At 53.2% G+C, this 22,466-nt stretch overlaps 1 protein-coding gene across 1 annotated transcript in view; it reads left to right on the top strand.

The window, feature by feature from the left end:
- The window catches only part of Ap3s2 (adaptor related protein complex 3 subunit sigma 2), a 47,355-nt gene extending 43,651 nt beyond the window's left edge, over nt 1–3,704 (top strand). The window contains exons 5-6 of the mRNA XM_076545648.1: nt 838–945; nt 2,604–3,704. Coding sequence (XP_076401763.1) covers nt 838–945; nt 2,604–2,732 — 237 coding nt within the window. The 3' untranslated portion in view covers nt 2,733–3,704. The remainder of the gene's footprint in view (nt 1–837; nt 946–2,603) is intronic.
- The last annotated feature ends 18,762 nt before the right edge of the window (nt 3,705–22,466 follow it).

The following is a 22,466-nucleotide window of genomic DNA, read 5'->3' as shown; positions in this document are numbered from 1 at the left end:
TTTTAAAAATTTATTTATTTATTTATTTTATATATGTGTGTGCTCTGTTGACTTTATACCAGAAGAGGGCATCAGATCTCATTACAGATGGTTGTGAACCACCATGTGGGTGCTGGGAATTGAACTCATGACCTCTGGAAGAGTAGCCAGTGCCCTTAACAGCTGAGCCATCTCTCCAGCCCCTCGAATAAAACACTTAAAATCCTAGATGTGTGATACTGTCTTGTCCTTATTTTCTGTCCTCTGCAGCCCCTGCTTTATCAGGGGCGGGGGCAGCACTATATCCTGCCTTTACCTATATCAATTTTCCCACTACACTAACCTCCATCATAATCCCTTACTCATTTGTTAAAAACCTTCAATCATCTATTTAAACCAGCACTATTATTGTATAAAATCATTACTTCAGTTAAACCATACAGCTTAAGAGGAAATCATCTTCATAATAATCCACAGATGAAAATGCCCAGTAGAATGGGATATGTCCATGAGATAATCACACTACATTAAAGGCGGTGGGGATCACCCTACACACACACCCCCATTCACACATGCCAGACACCAGAGAAAATGGGGGCAGCAGCAAACATGTAAAGGCACAGCAGCAGCAGCAACAGGTATCCTGGAGCCGAAGCCCTCAGGGCCTTGCCTGTCCGAGATCTGCCCACCTGTGCCTTCCGGTCTAGTGAGCCCGACTCCTGAAGCTCAATTGCCGCCTGCTGCCTCCCTGACATGGTCACCGGCTGGGATCAGAATGTGGCCTGTCGGGCCCTTCTTCTGCTGCCACCGAAGGAAACCGCTGTGCTGTGCTGAGTCATCTTGTTGCCTCTCTTCTAGGTCCACTACATCCTTCAGGAGGTGGTGATGGGCGGGATGGTGTTGGAAACAAACATGAATGAAATTGTGGCTCAAATTGAAGCTCAGAACAGGCTGGAGAAGTCGGAGGTAAGGAAGTGGCTATATTCATGCCCTGGCTGGGTGGAGAGCGTTGGGCAGAGGGAGGAGCGTGTGCTTGTGTAGCATGTGTGGCTTGTGTGTGCTGTGTGTGGGGGTTGTGTGTGCTGTGTGTGTGTCTTGTGTGTGCTGTGTGTGTGTCTTGTGTGTGCTGTGTGTGTGTCTTGTGTGTGCTGTGTGTGGGGGCTGTGTGTGCTGTGTGTGTGGGTTTGTGTGGGCTGTGTGGGCTCATGAGGCTTGTGTGTGCTTGTATGGCCTGTGTGGCTTGTGTTTCTCTGGGTCCTTAGGAGGTGGTTCCCACTCTGTCTTTCTTGATTTGTCTGCACTAACTTGCAGGCCAGTGTAAACATTACACAGATAGGGTAACTTGAGATGTCAGCCTTAAAGGAGAGGCAGATGGCAGAAAGAGAGCCGGCTTCTGCAGTAGGGTGGTTACAGCCCACATTTGCGGTGCTGTGTGCATCTGTTCTCCAGAGCCGTGTCCGCTGGTATCTTTTAGCCTTGAGAAATTCAAGATTCTGTGTTTTCAGTGAGGCTTCTACAAAACTACAATAACGCTGATTTGAAAATACCATACCCAGCTGGGAGGTGGTGGCGCACACCTTTAGTCCCATCACTGAGGAAGCCGAGGCAGGCGGATCTCTGAGTTCAAGGCCAGCCTGGTCTGTACAGCCAGGACTACACAGAGAAATCCTGTCCCAGAAAATGACAATGAAAATACCATACCCATCCCATCCTCATGTGGCACCAGGCTTGATGGAGGAGCTCCTGGTAGAGCCGGGCCTGTCCCACTGTGGTCCCGGCCCTCCTCAGGCCTCACAGCTGCAGAGATAGTGTAACAGTGCGGTCTCTGTCTGAGTGTCCTCAGGGTTTCTTTGTTGTGTAGTGGAACCTGCCTTAGAAAACCGGTTCTTCCTGTGAGGACTGCCGTCCTGTTGGAGAAGCTTTTCCAGCCACAGCTCTGGCTGGTGAGCTTGCTGAGGAGTGCAGGCTGGGAAATGAGTGCTTCCAGGCTCAGCGAGTGAGTCAGGCGAGGGGTCTGGAGACCAGAGGCAGCAGGGGGAGGGGAGGGGAGGGAGTGGCCTGAGAGCTTCGGGCTAGGGAAGGAGGAATTTCTGCAGTCTTCCTCACTTCTCCCTCTCCTCCAGGGTGAGCCTGGGGTGGGTTAGCCCCCTGTGTCCGCTGCAGCTTCCCAGGGCTGTTAGCGCTCTCCCGCCTGTTGCCACATCCTTTTCCAGCTCATACCAGTGGGCAAGCAGTTTTCCTGAATCTGACACTTTTTCCCTTTAAAGAATCTCTCCAACGTTGCACTTTTCTGTAAGGTGGACTCTTGAGGAAAGGTGTCCTTTGGTTTTGCTTTGTAAATTGAGTATCCTCAATACTTAGGATAAACCATGTCAGAGTCCCTTAGCAAGCGTTAATTGAGCCTCTACCATGGGCCACGAGCACTGTTAAATGCTGCAGCTATAACTGCATCTCCACGCCAAGCTCCAGCTTTCTGAGTGGGCTTTTGCTGACTGCCCTTGAGGAAGAGTGAAGTGGAAATGTCCGTGTGCGCTGTTTGGAGCTCTCTGGTTCTGCGTCATCTGGTTTAAGGTTTCAGCAGATAACACTGGGAAAGCAGCTGACGCTCACCCCCTTTCTCCCAGGGCGGCCTGTCAGCAGCCCCCGCTAGGGCCGTGTCTGCTGTGAAGAACATCAACCTTCCTGAGATCCCGAGGAACATCAACATCGGCGATCTCAACATCAAAGTTCCCAACCTGTCCCAGTTCGTGTGAAGGTGGAGGACTGGGCTGAACCGGGGTCCTTAGGATGAGCAAAGCAGTCAAGTCCAGAACCGGAGCCCTGCCGAGCCTTCCGAGTCGCACCTCGGACACTGAGCCTTTCACAGAGTGGGAAGGGAGTCGGAGGCACGCTGCTCGGCCATCCTGCTGCTCTCGGATTTGCGTGGCCGTGGTAGACACCAGCGCACTAAGCCACTGCTCCTTTGCCTCCCACACACAGCTGCCCTCAGGTTGGGGACTGTGGAATAGGCCGCTTGCTTCCCAGGGCCCCACCACTGGGACTGAACACATCTGACTTCCTCCCTAGCACCTAGGGCTTCCGCGATTCTGTATCCCTTACTGGGCAAGAGACCAGGAAGAGGCCAGCCTTTCAGATGTCAGCTGTGGCTGGGGAAGGCAGGGGTATGCTGGCTCTGCGGGGGCCTCTCCTCCTAGAATCCCTTTGTAGAACCCACCCTTTGGGGCGGCATTGCAGCAGAGCATCCCCCCCCCCCCCGCCCTCCTCCATATCCCCAGTGTGCTGGACACAATTGAAACCACACTGTGGGTGTATGTCACCACCCCTGCCATAGGGAGGGCACCCCTACACACACACACACACACACACACACACACACACACACACACACACACACACACACACACACACCCTAAAGCCCTCTTCTGGATGAGAGACCGCTGTCTGTAGAATATGAAAGCTGGATCCTCCCAGAGTTATGATTCATCTCGAGTTTAAAATACACTGTCCTGGAAACAGAAGGTTCAGTGGCTGTGTTCTGAATGATGAACCATTTCCCCTTGCTCAGAAACCCACTGACCAGTCTCAGATTCTAGAGCTGTGTGGGCGGAGCCTGCAGCACGCTGGCCTTAGTGCCGGGTGTTCTCCAGTCTGCATCTGCAGTGAGCACACTGGCTCCTTTGGGCAACATTCTCCAATACTTTGGAAACATGTAAATGTTAACACGTGCTGAGTCGTCTTCTTGTGGCTAATTTGGAGCTGATGCTGCCGCTGGGTGCAGGCCTCTTCTCCGTGCTGTCAGCTGGGTCTCAGGCATGGTGGTGAGGAACTGATACACCTTCATGGGGAACTCTCCCAGCCCAGGCCCCTCCCCTCCTGCTGGCCAGGCCCCTAGTCCATATCCCACAGCCTTGTGATGTTGCTGATGGTCCTGGGAACCCTGTGTCAGGACCCAGCATTGATGGTCCTGGGAACCCTGTGTCAGGACCCAGCATTGATGGTCCTGGGGAACCCTGTGTCAGGACCCAGCATTGATGGTCCTGGGAACCCTGTGTCAGGACCCAGCAGTGATGGTCCTGGAGAACCCTGTGTCAGGACCCAGCATTGATGGTCCTGGAGAACCCTGTGTCAGGACCCAGCATTGATGGTCCTGGAGAACCCTGTGTCAGGACCCAGCACTGATGGTCCTGGGGAACCCAATGTCAGGACCCAGCATTGATGGTCCTGGAGAACCCTGTGTCAGGACCCAGCATTGATGGTCCTGGAGAACCCTGTGTCAGGACCCAGCATTGATGGTCCTGGAGAACCCTGTGTCAGGACCCAGCACTGATGGTCCTGGGGAACCCAGTGTCAGGACCCAGCAGTGATGGTCCTGGAGAACCCAATGTCAGGACCCAGCACTGATGGTCCTGGGGAACCCTGTGTCAGGACCCAGAATTGATGGTCCTGGGGAACCTGTGTCAGGACCCAGCATCTCTCATCTCCCAGCGGGGCTTCTTGCACTCTGCCCATTGCTGCCCACAGCGTCTTGTCCCACCCCTTCTATCCTCTGTTGGAGCTGCAGTGATGGGCACTTGGCTGAGGATGAGATCTGAGACCAAATCCCTGATGCCATTCTCTTGAAGCATTTTATTTTTATTTTACATTGTTTTATTGCCACCTTAGTACATTCCTGCCCCTCTTACAGTGGCTGGATATGAGGTAGGAATGAGGAAAACCAATGTTTTCCAATCTGCTGTGGGGTGACATGAGCAGGCTCCTTTAACAGTCCTTGCCACGACATTTTATTTTTTTAAGATTTATTTTGACAGGCAGTGGTGGTGCACACCTTTAATCTCAGCACTTGGAAGGCAGAGGCAGGTGGATCTCTGTGAGTTCGAGGCCAGCATGGTTTACAAAGCAAGTTCCAGGACAGCTGTTAACAGAGAAACCTTGTCTCAAAACAAGAAAGAAAAAAGATTTGTGTTGTGCATTTGTGTATACGGGTATGCTCAGTGAGGCCAGAGGAAGGTATAGAATCCCCTGGAGGGAGGTTGAGCAGCCACCCAGAATTTGGGTGCTGGCATCTTACTCAGGTCTGCAAGAGCAGCAGTGCTCTGAACTGGAGCCATGTTTCCTGCCCAGCCACGGACATTCTAAGCACATTTTGTTGCCAAATAAAGCAGACTTGGGTCAGGTAAATTGCATCTAGGTCACGCGGGGCTAGGGTTTGAAAACATGTCTGCCTGGCTCCCAAGTCCTTTTTCTCTCCTTACTGTTGAAGTTAGCTTCTCCCAGTTTCCCATCCCTCCCTTTTATAGATGACAGACAGGGAGACCGTGTCTCAGATGGATTAAGCCATTCTCAAAAACTAATAAAAGAGGCTTGATTTTTTTAAGGTGGCCAGCCTAAGAGCTGGCAGGTCCTCTGTCCCTCCGGAGTGGGTCGGGTTGGGCCACAGTGGTCTGAAGTGTGCTGGCTGGCGGCTGAGGCACCTTTGAGCCAGAAGCACTGTGCTTCCTGGGTAGTTTAGAGTTCAGCTGTTCGCCTGCTAGAATCTGCTTTGTTCTCCAAAACTGTGGCCTGGCCCTGGACTGCGACAGCAAGCCCCAGACAGTGGCTTCCACCATCCCCTCACAGTGTTGCCTTGGGCTCGCAAAACTCAGTTCCTCTAGTCAAGCTGAGGGACTGGTTAGTTAGTTAATTAATTGCTAATAACTTGCAGCTAGTTTGTCTGCTACCAACAAAGCCATAGTCTGAGATCTAGCTCTCTCTCCCTCTCCCCTCTGTGTTTTGAGACAGGGCTCACTTTGTAATGCAGATTCTCAGTCCTCCTCCTCACCTGCAAAATCCTGAGATCACAAGTGTGCACCTTTCTGTGGAGGAGGTAGAGGAAGTCCTTGGTCTTCTTGGAGAGGAATGTCCGCTTTGCTCTGAGACATCAGGGAGGCAACAGGGGCTGGGTTTGTGTTTGCTTTGGGATCCTGGACCTGGCGAGTTTACCTTGAGGCTTCCTGGGTTTTCTCTCCCTGCCCCTAGTTAAAAACTGGAGCCCTCCCACAGCCTGTCTTCTGTGTAAGTGCCCAGGAAGGGTCAAGGGTCAAGCTTGGTCCTAAGCTGAGAGAGAGGTTCTCTGTGCTCCACCGTCTCTGAGCTTCCCTGACAGTGCTCACATGGTTGGAACACGAGAATCTGACTGGCAACCTGGAGCTGTGGAGGCCAGACTCTGCCTGCTGTGTGGAAGAAGGAAAGGACATTTTCCACCCCCTGATTCACCAGGGTCATGCCTGCTGCCCAGGGTGCTGGACAGATCACCTTCCCCCAAGCCTGACCATGGCCCCGTACATGTTACACTGAGGATATCTTGAGTTTCTCAGGCCCTGAGTGTTCATGCTCTGCCACATACAGAGCCAGCCTTCCCTCATCACTAGAGAGGCAACCTAGCAATTTTCTCTGTGACCTCCGCTTCAGAAAAGGAAGAAGGTTCAAACCAGCTTTGGAGAAATAGGAGAAACCATAGGAGAAATGGTTCAAACCAGCTCCCTGGCTCAATCTGTGGCCTGGCCTGTAGAAGGCTCTGCTTAGCATGACTGTTTGTCCATGTCTTTTCAAAGAGGACTCAGGGATAGGTACATGAAAGTAAAACCCCAGAGGAGGGTCGTGCCCACCTTGACACCAACCAGGGTGGAGTGTGGAGACCCACCCAGAAGGGTGTAGGCTCTCTGCAGCATCATGAGTGTTCACCACTCTCAGTGTGCTCACCACCCAGAGTGAGCCAGCTTCCTGTGGGAGCCGCCACGCTGGGCCCCACCTGGGCTCAAACCTCAAGGTCAAAGTGTTTACCTTCTCGGAAGCTCTGGAGTGCCTCTTACCTGCACCTTCTGTCAGGAGTGGCTGCTGAGGAAAGCGCTTGATGTGAATGATTAATCCTTTCCAGAGTTCTTTTTTTTTTTCTTTTCATTTTTTCCTTTCCAAATAGGAAATATATTCATGTAGTTGAGCATTTTTATATGGGAAGGGGAGGTGCCCTCAGAGATCAGGAGGCGTTGGATCTCTTGGAGCTGGAGTTAAATGGTTGTAAACTGCCTCACATCGGGGTGCTGGGAGCCAACCTTAGGGTCCTCTGGAAGAGTAGCAAGTGCTCTTAACTGCTGAGCCGTCTCTCCAGCCCCATGCAGTTCACATTTTAAGAGAATAAAAAAAAAAGTTTAGCAGAAGACTTAGCCTATTCCCAGCCCCCTGAGCACTGCCCCTCCTGACAGCGAGTATTTATTTGCAGTTTAAAGGATAAGAGACAAGCGTCCTTTCTCTTCCCTTTCAACACTGAGGACACAGCTGCCGCTGACCTCAGCCCAGCGCAGTCTTGCTATCCTCCAGAGGTGCAGAGTCCCTGCACATGCACCTCCCCCACACGCACATGCACGCGCACGCACCCCGTGAAACAGCAGCTCCTGGGCTTTCTCAGCCTTACCATTCCTCAGTGCACTGTGACACCATGCTTTTAAGTTGTCTGTTTTCCTCCAAGGATGGAAACCCTCAAGGCAGGGATCAGCCTCCTACCCTGTGCTGTACCCCAGCGGCTCTCTGCAGTGCCTCGGCCATACTGCTCAGCTAAGAATGGTGGGTGATCGGTGGCTGAGGCTAGCAGTTCATCCTTAGAGTCTGTGGACCTGTGCTTCCTAGGACTGAGGGGTGGGGGTGGGGAGGCCCATCGCTGCAGGTGGAAGATAGCAAGGGCCGTATTGAGAAGACGGGATGCAGGCATGTTGAGTTGGAGTTGCCTGGGGGGGTCACGCCTGCTGTGAATGAGTGGACAGGAGAAAGTGGGTCCATCCCTGAGATGTATGTAGTTGTTTTTACTGGGGCCTGTAGGCCCGATGAGAGTGGGGTCAATGCAAGGACCCCCTGCTTTCTTTGAGAAATAAGATCAAGAACAAAGTGACGGGGCAAGGGATGAGAGTGAAGGATATGGGCAGGGAGGAACGTCTGGACGTTGGGATGACGTCAGATCCAGGGAGAGCTGCTGAGAGCAGTGAGAACAGGAAACACCCTGGTCAGACAGGACAGGGACTCCAGAGCCACAGCTCCAGGAATGCCCTGGGGGCCAGGGAAGCCAGAAGAGGTTCCTTCTGTTCCTGCCTGGACGCTGTACCTGAGGAAGTGCCGAAGTACCTGCTCACCTCATGGGAGGGTCATCTAATCCTCCTCCTCCCATGCTTTACCCCAGGCTTTACCACGAATCCTTTAACAAGCCCTGACCTAGCAGTTCTCGGCATCTCATTTCTTTCCTCTCCTCTCCTCTCCTCTCCTCTCCTCTCCTACCCTACCCTTCCCTCCTTTTCCCCCAAGACAGGGTTTTTCCATGTAGTTTTGGTGCCTGTCCTAGATCTCGCTCTGTAGACCAGGCTGGCTTCAAACTCACGGAGATCCACCTGGCTCTGCCTCCTGAGTACTGGGATTAAAGACGTGTGCCACCACCGCCCAGCTCAGCATCTCATTTCTAGGGCCGCACTCCCACTATACAGCTTAAGAAACTATCGATAATGGTAATAAAACTTCCTAAAACTCGCCCTCTGTGGCCCATGCATTTCATTCTTCAAATCGGCAAGGTGAGACCCTGAAAGCTCAAGTAGCTTTTGTGGCTATCAGGTTTTCCAGGACCCTAGCCTTCTATCCCCGCACCCCAGCTAAGCTCCCCAGGAGCCAGGAAACGCTCTGCCCCTCTCGAAGACACTCCTGTGTCTGTCAGTGTGGAGGTGACTGAGAAGAGATGTCTTCCTACTTGGAGCTGCCCAGCCAAGCTCCCAGCTGGGCCAGCAAAGCCAGCCCTCTGATTCCGCAGTTCCATCTTGGGGTGGACAGGGTCCTGACTGGGCTATGAGGAGTGTGTTGCTAGGATCTTCAAGATTGGCTGTCAGGAGACCCCATTGTCACATACCGCCTGTGTGGGCCACCAAGCGTTCCACAGATCATGTCTGCTGCCAGTGCTGGGAAGAACTCTGGTATTGGGAAGGAGAGAGCCACCTGATGCTCATCTTGGTAGTGAGAAAAGCAGCAATCAGGGGGCCCTCAGAAAGACAGAGAGCCCAGCCTAGCCCCCGGAAACCCCACACCACGTCCAGAGAAACTGCAGGGTAAAACAGAGAGGTGGTAGGGACCACAAAAGTGAAGCTTCCCTGAAGGTGAGGGTTTGAAGACAAAGGAATGAGTGACTGATGGGACCAGAGATGGGGGCAGAGCGGAGAGAGCTTGGACATCTTCCCCTGCAGTTGTAGGAAGTTGGATCCCCCCAGCAGGTGCAATGGAAGGAACCAGCATTCTGCAGAACTGGAGCCAGGTGATGGCCCGCAGGCCCAATAAGAGTGGGGCATGTAAGGAGCCCACTCTCTTTGAGAAATAAGACCTCTAGGCCCTTTCGAGAACATAGTTTGTATTTCGTCAGCTGTGCCATCAGACTGGCATCCTGGGAGCACTTGGGGATGAACGAGGACCCTATCTTCCAGGGGGGCAGGCTGGAGGTTGTCTTCCTGCATGACGGAGGACAGCTTTTGCAAGCTTCTGAGAGAAAAGTACAGATAAAATACTGTAAGGGAGTTCCAGGTACAGCTGTCATACCTGAGTCCCCAAGTCCCTCAGACTGAGAATGCTCAAGGTCCAGATGCCCCCCTATTTAGAACGGGATTTTGGCCCTATAAAGCCACCACCATTTGGAAATGCCCTCAGTTGGAAACAGAACTGAGTGCCCTGTGCTGGCCGGCTCACTGTCGCACCACAGTCTAGTGATCCACGTGGAGCTGCGGAATGGATGGGGCTGTGGTTGCTGCCGCTGCCCAGCCTGCCCAGATGGCACATTACTAGACCTGGCAAGATCTCCCACTAAAGGACCGTTTCTGGGTGTAGTTTCCACACCATCTGACTTACCAGCCGTCATGAATTAAGACCTGATCACAGAGGGGGTCTGATTTGGGGGGTGAGGGGCTGTGGGTAGTAGGCTGGCCTTGATGCCTCTTCCAGGTGACAGATGGGAGACCCAGGTCACTGCGTCCGGGGCTGCATCTCGGTTCTTTGCTGGCAGCCTGTGGTTGCCCCTGTGGCTTCCTTGGTTAGCGCACCTCTTACCTCACTATTGGTTAAGAGGGACAAGTGTCTTCCACAGCAGACCTTTGCATTTGGGGTCACGGGATAGCTGCTGTGCCAGGGCATTTTCCCACCACGAGAGCAGGCACCACCCTTCTCCAGCCCCGAGTGCGGGGCCCTGGGCATGTGACACCCTTTCACCCGGTCCTAGCTGTCTGCACCACACTCCCTGGCCAGAGACTGCTTCAGGCCAGGGGCGGCCACACTGGGCCTGTGGGGCAACCCGTTTCCTGTTGGAGCAACGATCTCCACACCGAAGCGTGGTGTCTGAACCACCAGCTTCCACAGCAGCTCTTCTGGGTCTTGCATTACAGGTTGAGGTTTGGCTAGCCCCGCCCCACAGCACTCCCCTGAGGTAGCTTCCACCTTGCGCTGGATTCAGGTCTTTGGGGACACTTTCCGCGGTGTCCTCACTCATCCTAGCTCTCTGTGTTTTTCTACCCCTGGGGCCTGCCTTGCCCTGGGACCTACAGCGTGGCCCAGTAGCTGTTTAAAGTACAGGATGAATGTTACAGAATTGAAAGGAAAGCCTAATGGTAATAATATAGAGACAGCGCTTTATAAAGCCCTGAATAAAACGTAAATGTGGGGCTGAAGAGATGGTTCAGTGGTTAAGAGCACTTGCTGCTCTTCCAGAGGACCCAGGTTCACTCTTCCAGAGGACCCAAGTTCGGTTCCCAGCACCCAGAACAGACACTTCACAACCATCTGTAACTCTAGCTCCAGGGGATCCAGCACTCTCTTCTGGCCTCAGTGGGCACCCAAACATACACACACACACACACACACACACACACACACACACACACACAATTGTTAAGTCTCAAGCTGGAGACAAATGGCTAACTGATGTGCCATTTAACATATCAAAGCGGACGTCCAGGTTCTCCCAGCATCCCTCAGTCCCTACCTGTTACAGGATCATCCTGGCTGACATACCCCGCCCCCTACCCTGACCTCTTCAGCCCAGGGACTGGGCTTCCTCTCCCCCAGTCTCTGGTCCCTATATAAGGCAGCCATTTGGGCTACACCGGTCCTTTTACTGTTGGTCCCTTGGCCTCTGCCTCCTGCCCTCTCTGCTCTCCCCTCCCCTTCTGTCCTCACAAGGCCAGCTCAGTCTGCTGGTCATGTCCACTCTGGGCTCCCAGATCTCTCTCTGGCTGTGCTCTCCCTCATATCTACAATAAACCTCCTCCACCACCGTACCTAGGAGCAGTTATGTCCTTTCCTTTTCATTTCTTTTTTTCCATTCAAGAACCACATTTTAAAAAATCTTTAAAATGCCAGGCAGTGGCGGCGGCGGCGGCGGCGGCGGCGGCGGCGGCGGCGGCGGCGGCGCACGCCTTTAATCCCAGCACTTGGGAGGCAGAGGCAGGAGGATCTCTGTGAGGCCAGCCTGGTCTACGATGTGAGCTCCACAACAGCCAGGACAGTTACAAAGAGAAACCCTGTCTCCAAACAAAACAAACAAAATCTTCAAACCAAACCAAACATAGATATGTCTGAGGGGCTCTGCTGCTTCCCGATGTCTGACTTGGGCGACATCCCTAACCTCTGTGCCTGTTCCCTCCTCTGAGCAGTGGAAAAAACCCAGCTCCCATGCGTGACTCAGCTTCCTCAGCACAAACAGAAGACCCAATCCAAGAGCAGTGTTCAAAAACAGTCATTTTTGTTGGGGGAACTGGGGGTTTTATTTTGCTTTTGAGATAGGGTTTGTCTCTGCAGCCCTGGCTGTTTTGGAACTCAGACTCAATGCTGGCGTTGGCAACACTGGACTTGAGGGCCACAGACGGGCAGAATCCGAGCAGGCATCTTTGATTGGTGAGGGGCCAAGCCTGGTGGCCCGGAAGCGGAGGGAGTCTGGTCCTGAGCACATGTGGTAGGGAGTGTGCCCAGTGTGGAGGAACCAGGATGGCTGCCACGTGCCTGCAGATCGGATTCACCACGCTGAGTCAGAGTGCTCAGGCTCAGCTGACGGAGCCCACTGGAGTGTGTGTGTGTGTGTGTGTGTGTGTGTGTGTGTGTGTGTGTGTGTGTCCCGATTCCACGATTCAGGGAGGGCAAACTGGTTCATGGGTGTTCAGAAGATGTGGGCAAACAAGAAGAGCCCCAGGTCTGCTCTTGGGAGCCTGGGGCACAGCATGGTGCTCTGGTCCCCTTTCTGTTGCGGTGACAGATACCTCGGCCAAAAGCAACTCAGGAGAAGAAAGGATTTATTTGACTTATACTTCGAGGTCACAGACCATTGCTGAGGGAGGTCCAGGCAGGAGCCCAAGGCAAGAATCAGAAGCGTAAACCATGGAGGGGCACTGCTTGCTGGCTCACTCTCAGACTGATGCCTAGCTAGCTTTCTACCCACCCACCCACCCACCCAAGACAGGTTTCTCTGTGTAGCCCTGGCTGCCCTGGAACTCAATCTGTAGACCAGGCTGGCATCGAACTCAGAGATCTGCCTGCTTTTGCCTCCGAGTGCTAGAATTAAAGGCATGGGCCACCATCGCCTGGTTTACCTATCTTTCTTATACAGCCCAGGACTGACCACTTGTTTAGCGATGGTATCACCCACAGTGGCCTGGGTCCTCCTTTTCCAATGACAATTAAGACACCCCAACACTCTCTCTCTCTCTCTCTCTCTCTCTCTCTCTCTCTCTCTCTCTCTCTCTCTCATCAAAAACAAAAACCATGCTCACAGATATCCAGGCAGTTTCTCAGCTGAGGCTCCCATCTCAGATGACTCCAGACTGTAAAGGTTGCAGTTAAAGCTAACTAGGACACCATAGTATCCATCCCCAATGGAGCAAGTCCCTGGACTTCTCTGAAGGCATGCTACCTGATCCGAAAGGAGCAAGCCATGGCTAACCACAGCACCTTGCTTCATGGAGCCCAGAAATCAGGTGCTCAGGTACACAGACACATGGGAGAGGCCGAAAGTTTCATCTGTTTTAACCTTGACGACAGGTGAGATGAATCTCTGGGACCAGAAGTCAGGGGAAGGGTGTCTCCTGGGGTGAGTCAGCCAGGCGCAGTGGGGCTCCTACAGGGTAGAGATCTCTCTTCCTCTCCATCCTGGTCACTTGTTCACTTGGGCTCGGAAGCTTCACTCAGTTCTCCACTTAGAATTTGCCTTTTGCTATAGGGATGCTGTACTTCGGGGGCGGGGGGGGCGGGGAAGCAGCAATCAGGCGTGGTGGTGCACATCTGTATTGCCCTGCACTCAGAAGACTGGGGCAGGAGCATTGCTCCAAACGTGAGGCCAGCCTGGCCTACATGAGACCCTGTCTCAAAATCCGCAGCTGTATGAGTGGAAAACTAGGAGGCATTTGGGACAGTAACTGACTGACTGATGGAGGTGTGAAGAAATGTTGGCCCTTGGATCTCGGTGCCATTGTCCCACCTCACAAGGCTGGAGGAGACACTTGTGTTCTCGGTACCTTGAATACAGAGGGCTCTGTGCTCCCAGGGTGGAGGGCTCTCTTCTGGGAGAAGAGGAGAGACCTCCTGGTGAAGCACATCTCAATGGCTCCCTGAGGGCTTTAACCAGTCCCTCCAGGGCCTTGGGCTGAGCCAGGGGCAAAGCACAGGCCCTGGAGCCGGAGGCAGGACAGAACTCATGGTCACCTCAGTCACTTTGTGCATCTGTAGTGGACTATTAGGCTGGGTCATCTATAAAGAACAGGAGTACCAAACACGTTAGTCTCCTTTCTTGGCTTTCTGGCCCACCAGGATATGAACAAGCAGCCCCCTGCTGCCACCAACGGGAGCTGCAGGTCCTTACCTTCTTCCAAAATTCTCCACCATGAAGGAGTGTATCCCCTGAACCATGTGCTAACATAAACCACTCCTTATTTAATGCAAACAAACAAACAAACAAACAAAATGTTTCTTTTTTCTTTTCTGGAGTCTGGGAAGTCCTTTGTGTTTCGTGATCATGACCCCATGGCGGAAGGTGAAGGTCGATCAGACTTTAGAGCAAAGACTCCACAACCACACTGTCCACTGAGTGCACAGTGCTCTCTCACAGGTCGCAGCCCCAACGCTGCTCCCCAGGGGGTAAGGTTTCTGGTCTTTGCAGGCAATCAGCACAGACTAAGGTCCCCAAGGAGGGAGAGCAGGCCTGAGGATGTCAGGGAGCTCTGAAGGGAAAAGAGAGCTGAACCTGGGTGACGCCCAGAGGGCATTTGAACTCACCCTGCAGCTCCAGCTGGCCTCAAACTCGGGAATCCCCCTGCCTCCCAAATCTGGGATTATTGCATGCGCCGCCACATTCAATTCTGTTTTCGTTCTTACCCTTGACTTGTGTGGAGAGCGGATGAAAAGAGAGGAAGGGAATGTCTCAGAGCCCAACGAGGAGTGCGTTTGTGGTGGTCCAGTCAGGTCTGAGTGGGACAGTGGAGCAGACAGCAAGGCGCAGACTTGTAGCACAATGTAAGGCTAGACCTGGCGGGACTTGGGAAGTGTCATGGTGTGGAGGGAGGCGGAAGGAAAGACCTTGGTGACCAGCGAGTACCAGGGGCCTGCTTAGAGTCAGGCGGTGTGGGTGCGGCAAGACAAGGGGGCACCCTGAGATCAGAAACAGAGTAAGATGAGACTGAGAGAGTTGTGTGGGGGGGGGAGGGGGTGTCTGGGAGTCCTGGAAAGGACGTCTACAGGAGACTGGCGAGGACACAGGGACGGCAGTGCCCAGGAAGAACGGGGCATAAGGGAGGCCGCTGCTCTAGGCAGCTTGCTCAGACAGGCGTCAGGTCCGGAGAGTCTGGGGCCAAGGAACGGGAATGCCTAGGGGTTGCCAAGGAAACCGACCTTTCCTTTTTGGGTTCTTAGTCTTGTTCATAAAAGAACTTAAATACAGTCTGGGAAGGAAGCTTGAGGACAATTTTAGAGTCTGGAAGAAAACGACAGGACCGGGCAGGTTGCAAATCTGGGCAGCTGCCCGGAGGAGGAGAGGAAGAGGGAAAGCCGGGTCTTTTGCAATGGTGGTGAGCAAGCATTCATGTGATGGAAAAGGCGTCAGGGTGGGGCTTTGGAAAAGGGTGAAAGAGCCCGGAGTGCCAGGGAAAGCACCCTCCAGCTTCTGAGCTGGAAAAGAGAGAAAATGGAGTCGGGGTGCAGGGGGACACTTACTCTTTTCTGAGTTAGGACTCCACGGTGCCGTGGGAGGACACGGGAAGGAAGTCCTGTACCTGCTGTCCCAGGGAGGGGCTTCTGGAAGGGTAAGTGTGTCATCTCGGGAAGGGGTTACTAGTTTTCCCTCTCCCAGTTTCACCAGATGCAGTCTTGCCCAGGCGAGTCACAGGCCCAGCTGGATTAACTCGGTTGTTTGTTTGTTTTGTTTTTTGAGACAGGGTTTGTCTGTGTAGCTTTGGAGCCTTTCCTGGATCTCACTTTGTAGCCCAGGGTGGTCTCGAACTCACAGAGATCCACCTACCTCTGTGAGTGTTGGGATGAAAGGCGTGTGCCACCACCGCCCGGCTTGGATTAATTCTTAGAGGAGACAACAGCATGTCATTTGGGGGTAGCTTAGAATGTCAGGTCCATCCCTACCCAGGCATTAGGTAGAACTCGGGTGTGATTCTTCTGACTAAGAAAGAGGAAGAAGCGAGAAGAAGAAGAAGCTGTCCCTTAATGGGCCTCAGCAAAGAACAGATCCCTGACCATACGATTTAAGTCCTAGGAAGAGGCTTCCCCTCATAGTATTACCAGGGAAACAGGAGAGAGGAAGTCGATCTCCAATGGCCCCCCAGGTCTGCTAATATCTTTCTAGCCACTCAACACTAGGATTCTGGGAAGCGTGAGGGAGGAGATTGCCGTGGAGTGGGTGTACGGGGTAGGCCATGGCCCAAGACGGATGTAGGTAATCCAGCCGACCAGGCGCTTCAGAAGACTTTGTCCCCTGGGGAAGAGGTAGCTCAGCCTGGTGTGAAACAGACAGAGTGTGATCTCTCTCTGCTCAAGAAAGGTTAAGTAGTAACAGTGAGGATGGGCAGGCAGCTGAGGTAAGCACCATGGCTGTTCAGATCCTACCCCAGCCAGCCTTTTGACAGTGATCGGCCGCCGCTTTCATGACAGCTTTTGTTGGTGACCAGTGTACAGTTCTCAGAGGTGTGCCCGTTCTCAGGAGACGCCTCAGGGTCACAGCGTAATGCAACAAGGATTGCTTTATTTCTGCCAGGCAATGGGCCGTTCCCCAGATAAGGGTTGTTCCTTCAACCTGGGTCCCAGAGTGCAGGTGACTTGGCACAAAACTGTAGCCAACCTGTGACAGCCTGGAATGCGAACAAGAAAGGAACCTCCAAGAACTGGGTAACAGGGCCCCAGACCTTAGCACAACTGATGCCATGATGGACGTACCATCCAGGCGGTAAAACTGAGCACACAGACGACACCACCTGCCAAAATGAAAACAAAGACCTAATCCACCAAAGTCCACAGTTCTGGGAAAGTCTCGAAGTACTAATCTTGCTTTTTGGCTTCTGTAGTTTCACTTTTGGCTAACTGTCCTTGTTAACAGAACATGGTTTTTGTGCTTAAAAGCTCACCCTGAGAACGGGTCAGTGGGATCCCAAACGCCAGTGTAGTCACTGGCCGGATAACAAAGACTTTCTGTTGCCTTGAACCTGTGTCCAAGCAATCTTCTCCAGTGGACACCCCAGAACAGCTGCATCCTGACGGCCTCCCCTAGCTGATACAAGGGACTTGAGGGCACCACACAGTGCGTGGAGTTCTCTATGTCTGAGTCAAATCTGAACTAACTCATGGGTGAGACAGCCGGACACAAAAGGTTACACATGGTAAGATGTCATTATAGAAAATGCTAACTATTCCCTAGTGACAGGGGATGACTGTCTGCCTGGTCGAAAGAGGGAACGCCAGAGGAGGAGACTGTCAATGTGCCGGTATGCTCCATGTTACCTATCATCATGTGAATAGAAACTCACCAATGTGGAATGTTGGACTTGCAAACTTCCAATGTGAGTTTATGCCAAAAACAAGTTGATAAAACTGATTTGGGCCCAGGATGGAACCAGGGCTAAGACTTCTGTGCCCAGGTGTTGGGATCCTGCTCTCACTCCCGCACATGCACAGCTCGGGGTCTTGCGTCCTTACATCAGCAGCAGGCGCTGGCCTTAAAAAGCCACACACGGACCCCCACCCTCTCTCTCTGTTCCCTCTCTGCTCTGCTCTGCTCCTGCCATCATCTCTCCCTCCCCCCAGGCCTGGCTCTCCCCCCTCCTATCCCCTCCTTCCTCCTAATAAAGCTCTTTGTAACTCTGGTAGCCATGACTGTGGCCCATGACTTTTCCGCCAGTAACCAGCGCTGTTTACCTTTCACCAGGTCCTTCAGAACTCTCTATTTTTGTTTTGTTTTGTTTTTTGAAGTGTTCCGTGTGTGTGTGTGTGTGTGTGTGTGTGTGTGTGGCATATGTGTGATGTCTGCACACGTGTGTGCCTGGGTATACACACCTCTGCCCATATGGAAGCCGGAGGAGCACAGCCCTGTCCCACTCTGTCACTTTCTACCTTATTTCCTCCAGACAGGATCTTTCCTTGAACCCGGAGCCAGGCTGGCCACCAACAAGTCCAGGGATCCTCCTGTTCAGCCCCGGATCCTGCTTCTGTTTCTGCCCTCCGTAGTATTGGGTTTTACAGGTGTGGCACACAACTACTCCTGGCTCTTTACATGGGCCTGGGGATTTGAACTCAGGGGAGGAGTTGCTGGTGGAGTGAGCACTCTCTCTTACCTGCCGAGTCAGGGCCCCAGCCCTAGGCTTGGTTTGGTTTTCTTTGAGATTGGGTCTCATGTAGTTCATCAGGCTGACCCATGTAGGCTGAGAGTAACTTACCCTCCGGGTCTCCATGCCTCCAAGGCCTGGGGTAGCAGGTATGTGCCACTCCCCCAGCTAGAATTCATATCCCCTTTATACAGACGCAGTGAATGACTCGCTTGGGGATCACGTTAGTTGCTAAGGGTCACGTGGTGATTAAATGGCAGACACCAACATGATAGATATCAAAGTGCGCCTGAACCCAAACCCTGTGCTTATTTTACCCGGAATGAAAACAGGCTTTGCTGTTGTTGTTTGGTTGCTAGACTAGGCTGTCTTAGAACTCACAACCCCCCTGCCTCAGCCTCCAGCCGGGATTAAGACATGTGCAGCCACTCCAGCTTTTAATGGGATTTGACTGGCAGACCAGGGGTCCCCAGGTGGCAGGGGGCATTCCAGAGACAGCCTCTGCACCTGCCTGGCATTCCAAAAGAGTGGCATGGACCGGGAAGTGTGTGTGTGTGTGTGTGTGTGTGTGTGTGTGTGTGTGTGTGTGTGTGAGCAGGGGGTGTTGCTGTGTGGGTTGAGGGGGCAGAGGTCAGGCCCTAGCGTTACCAGAGTAACCAGGGTCTTCTTGGAAAGGGAGGACCCAGCAAAGCATGGTGAGGTGCTAGGGCCAGCTTGTACGTGCCTGGGGCAGCCAATTATTAAAACTCTACCATTTCATGGGTCAGTTGTTCAGCACAGCCACTGTGAAAAATTAAACTAGATATGCTTACAATTAAAATTTATTGAAAGCAGGGCCTGGAAAGCTCAAAGTCACCTGTAATTCCAGCTCCAGGGGACCCAACACCTCTTCTGAACTCGCCTGAGGGAACACATGCTCACACATATGCACATAATTAAAAATAAAATATACATCTTCAAAGAAACAAGCTGACTAAAGTTTGCTAAGAACAATGGAGGGAGGAGATGGAAATGCAGAGCAGTTGGTAGAACGCTCGCCTAGAAGCAAAAGGCCCTGGTTTCCGTCCTAGTACCACATAACCCAGGGTGTGGCGATACCTGCCTGTAATGTGCTTACTCAGAATTTGGAGGCAGGAGCATCAGAAGTTCAAGGTTATCCTTAGCTACATAAGGAGTTCAAAGCCAGCCTGGGATAAAAGAGATTCTATCTTAAATGAATAAGTAAATAAAAGTGTGTGGTGATATACTGTGTACCCTAATAAAATTGGCCTGAAGATCAGAGGACAGAACAAGCTACTGGATTAAACATAGAGGTCAGGCAGTGGTGGCACACACCTTTAATCCTAGCCCTTGGGAGGCAGAGATCTGTCTGGATCTCTGAGTTCAAAGCCACCCTGGACTACCTGAGATTGACTCAGTCTAGGAGAGAAACAGAGCCAGACAGTGGTGGCCCACACCTTTAATCCCAGCACTTGAGATCTCACACCTTTAATCCCAGCACGTGGCAGTCACACACCTTTAATCCCAGCACTTGAGATCTTACACCTTTAATCCCAGTATTTGGGAAGCACGCACTTTAATCCCAGCACTAGGACGGAAGTGATGGCTGGGTGGAGAAAGGCATATAAGGCTTGAGGAGACAGGAACGGAAGCCGAGGAGTCCTAGAGGGGAGACATGGCCGTGGCTTGTTCCTTTGTCTCTCTGAACTTTCAGCATTTACCCCAATATCGGGCTCTGGGTTTTTTATTAAAAGACCGTTTAGATTCCGTGTTACAAAAGTGAGCTGGGGTAGAGGGCAGAGCACATGATTAGCCTGCTTGAGGCCCCGGGTCCAATCCCAGCAGCCCCTGTAAACAGGCAAAGATAAAGCCTGGAGAAATGGCTCCATGGTTCAGAATGGATGCTGCCCTTGCCGAGGACCTGAGTTCAGGCCCCGGTATCCACTCCAGCAGACACAACTGTTTGTCCAGTTCCAGGGAATCTGATGACATCCGCACTCACACACCCCACCCACACACATACGTGTCATTAAAATAAAAATAGATTTTTGTTTCCAAAAGGGGAAGAGAATATTAAAAGCTCATCTGTCATCAGCACTGTGCCTCACTCGCCTCTTACTAATGCTTCTCGGGGTTGTGGGGCCTGTCGCCCTGTACTGTGCAGGGCGGTGGCCCCGGCCCTGGCTTCTCAACCCCATCTTCTGCAGCAGCTGCACACCTGCTCAGGTGGGGTCTCTGCACCATGGAAATCAGCAACGGTTAAAGCTACTCCCACCCCTTGCCATGGTTGCTGTCTCCTCACTGACCCTTGGGACCTTGGGTCACCCGAGTGGGGAGTGGGTGTGGAAAGCTCAGGTCTGGAGCTGAGGGTGACAAGCAGAGCCTGAGGCTGTCTGGCCCGGGATGTCCGTCATCACCTGAAACGGCTAGCGCACACTGAGTCTTACTGCATAAGGAGATTTTGAGCATGCACTCCTCGCCACACCCCGGTGAGGTAAAGTGCTATTATCAGTCGCCAGAGGCATGGAGATATTTACACAGTACCACCCAGTTAGTAGGTGTCATATCCAGGACCCAACGCTGTCCTGGAGTGAGCTTCATCCACCAGCAGGCCTGTGGCTCCGCTTCTCCTGGAGGCCAGGTGTTGCGCAGATCAATATCCTGCACGGGGAACCTGAAGTTACCTGGGGCAGTCTCCAGGGCCAGGCTGCTTGGCCAGCCCTGTAGTCTCCTAAAGGTTCCGAAAAGGAGAACTCCATGTTCCTTTTCTGTTTTCATTTCTGTGACAAAAATTCCCAAAAGAAGCAACTTAAGGGAGGGAAGATCTATTACTGCTCAAAGCTTCAGTCCATCTCAGGGGTGAGCATGGTGGAGGTGGTGGAGCATCCCAGTGGGGAAGCCATGTAGAGAGTCCCAGGGGTGAGCATGGTGGAGGTGGTACCTGGAGCATCCCAGTGGGTGAGCCATGTGGAGTCCCAGGGGTGAGCATGGTGGAGGTGGTGGAGCATCCCAGTGGGTGAGCCATGTGGAGTCCCAGGGGTGAGTGTGGTGGAACTCCCTATCTTGGTATATTAGGGAAGCAGAGAACTGGAGGAGCTGGAGTCAGGTACAACCCACCAACACTTTCTAGGACCCACATCCACCCCCAAAGTTCCAGAGCCTCCCCAAAGAGCAACACCAGCTGAACTGAGTGTTCAAACGCATGAGCTCGTGAGGCACTTTTCCCATGTGCACCGTGACACTCTGGAACATAGCAATCAAAGGATGTCCTTGTGAGGCCCCACCAAGCACAGCTAACCATGTCCCAACCCTGCTCTCCTGTCCGCTGGTCAAGTGCCAGGCTCTGTGCCAAGCAGGCTGGCTTCTTTCCTGCCCTGGAAGGGGCTAGATGAAGTCCAGGGTGCCTGCCAGCCATCCCTTATCAGGGGAGAGGACTGTTTGTGATTCAGAGGGAAGCAGCCACGTTGACAGTGGGTAATGAGGCAGAAGCTGTGCCTGGGGTGTGGCTTGCCCAGGAGCAGCCCTGAGGTGGAGGTTGATAAACAGATGTGGAGGAGGGCACTGTAAGACCCACCCAGCTGGAGGTGGGACAGAAGCTACAGGGCAGGGGGACCCCTGGGAAGCTTGAGGGGCCATGAGGGGCTGCTGAGCCCCCCCCCTTAAGAACAGAGATAGGCCATGGGGTGGCGGGAACAGCACAGGGCACACCTGAGGTTGACTGGAAAACAGAGGCCCAGAGCTTGCAGCCAGTGGCAGGGTTCCTGGCCAAGGATGAGAATTAATGGCAGCGTGCTCAGAGGCAGAACGGTGAGGTCCATACCCTTGCTGGTCCCAAGGGGCCCAGAGACGCTAGTTCAGGGGATGTTTGGGCAGGACTTTCCTGGCCATCATTGGAAATGGGGGATGGTACCCAGGAGCCGGTGAGCCCAAGAAAGGGGTGGGACACACATGATAGCAAGACGGGGACCCCCACCCCACCCCCCTGCATCCAGACAAGATGGGAAAGGGTTGCTCTGGTGTGTGTGGCGGAGGTGGGGGGGTTGTTGGAGAGGCGAGGCCGTGAAAGCTGAGTAGGAAGGAATTCAAGGTGGGGGGGTCAGTGAGGCGAACACATGGCACCTGGGAGGGGCAGCAGCATGGACGAGAGTGGCTGAGGGGAAAAGGTGGGGTGAAAGCCTTGTGGGCTGACGGAGCGCTCCCACAAAGGCCTCAGGCCACTGAGGTAGAGTGGGAAAGGCATGCAGGGAAGACAGGTTGGAGCACGTCTTGTCTGGCAGGTTCAAGGAAGGCGGGGCCCTCCGCAGGTGGGAAGACATCTGGTGATTTTTCTTCCTGGCGCTGAAGGCCAGAGAGGCTTTGATGAGGAGCAGGGGCCGTGCTCCAGGTGAGCCACAGTGCGCGTGGGAGGAGGCTGATGGGGCTGAGGAGAGTCCTCGGACGAGGCTGAGAACCGTGAGCGAACGTGCAACCCCGAAAGGCTGCGTCTACTTCCTGCCCGTGATTTTACTTGGAAAAAGAGCCTTACATCCAATGACAAGTGTCCTCACAGGACAAACAGGGAAGTCATGTAACCCCCAAGGGAGAGATCAGAGACCTGGAAACGGAAACGTTCCTTAAGACGGGCTGCTCCCCGGACACCCCTAC

Source organism: Peromyscus maniculatus, chromosome 1 (genome assembly GCF_049852395.1).
Source record: "Peromyscus maniculatus bairdii isolate BWxNUB_F1_BW_parent chromosome 1, HU_Pman_BW_mat_3.1, whole genome shotgun sequence".
In the NCBI taxonomy this organism is placed as follows: Eukaryota; Metazoa; Chordata; class Mammalia; order Rodentia; family Cricetidae; genus Peromyscus; species Peromyscus maniculatus.
This window is presented reverse-complemented; position numbering and strand designations above follow the sequence as displayed.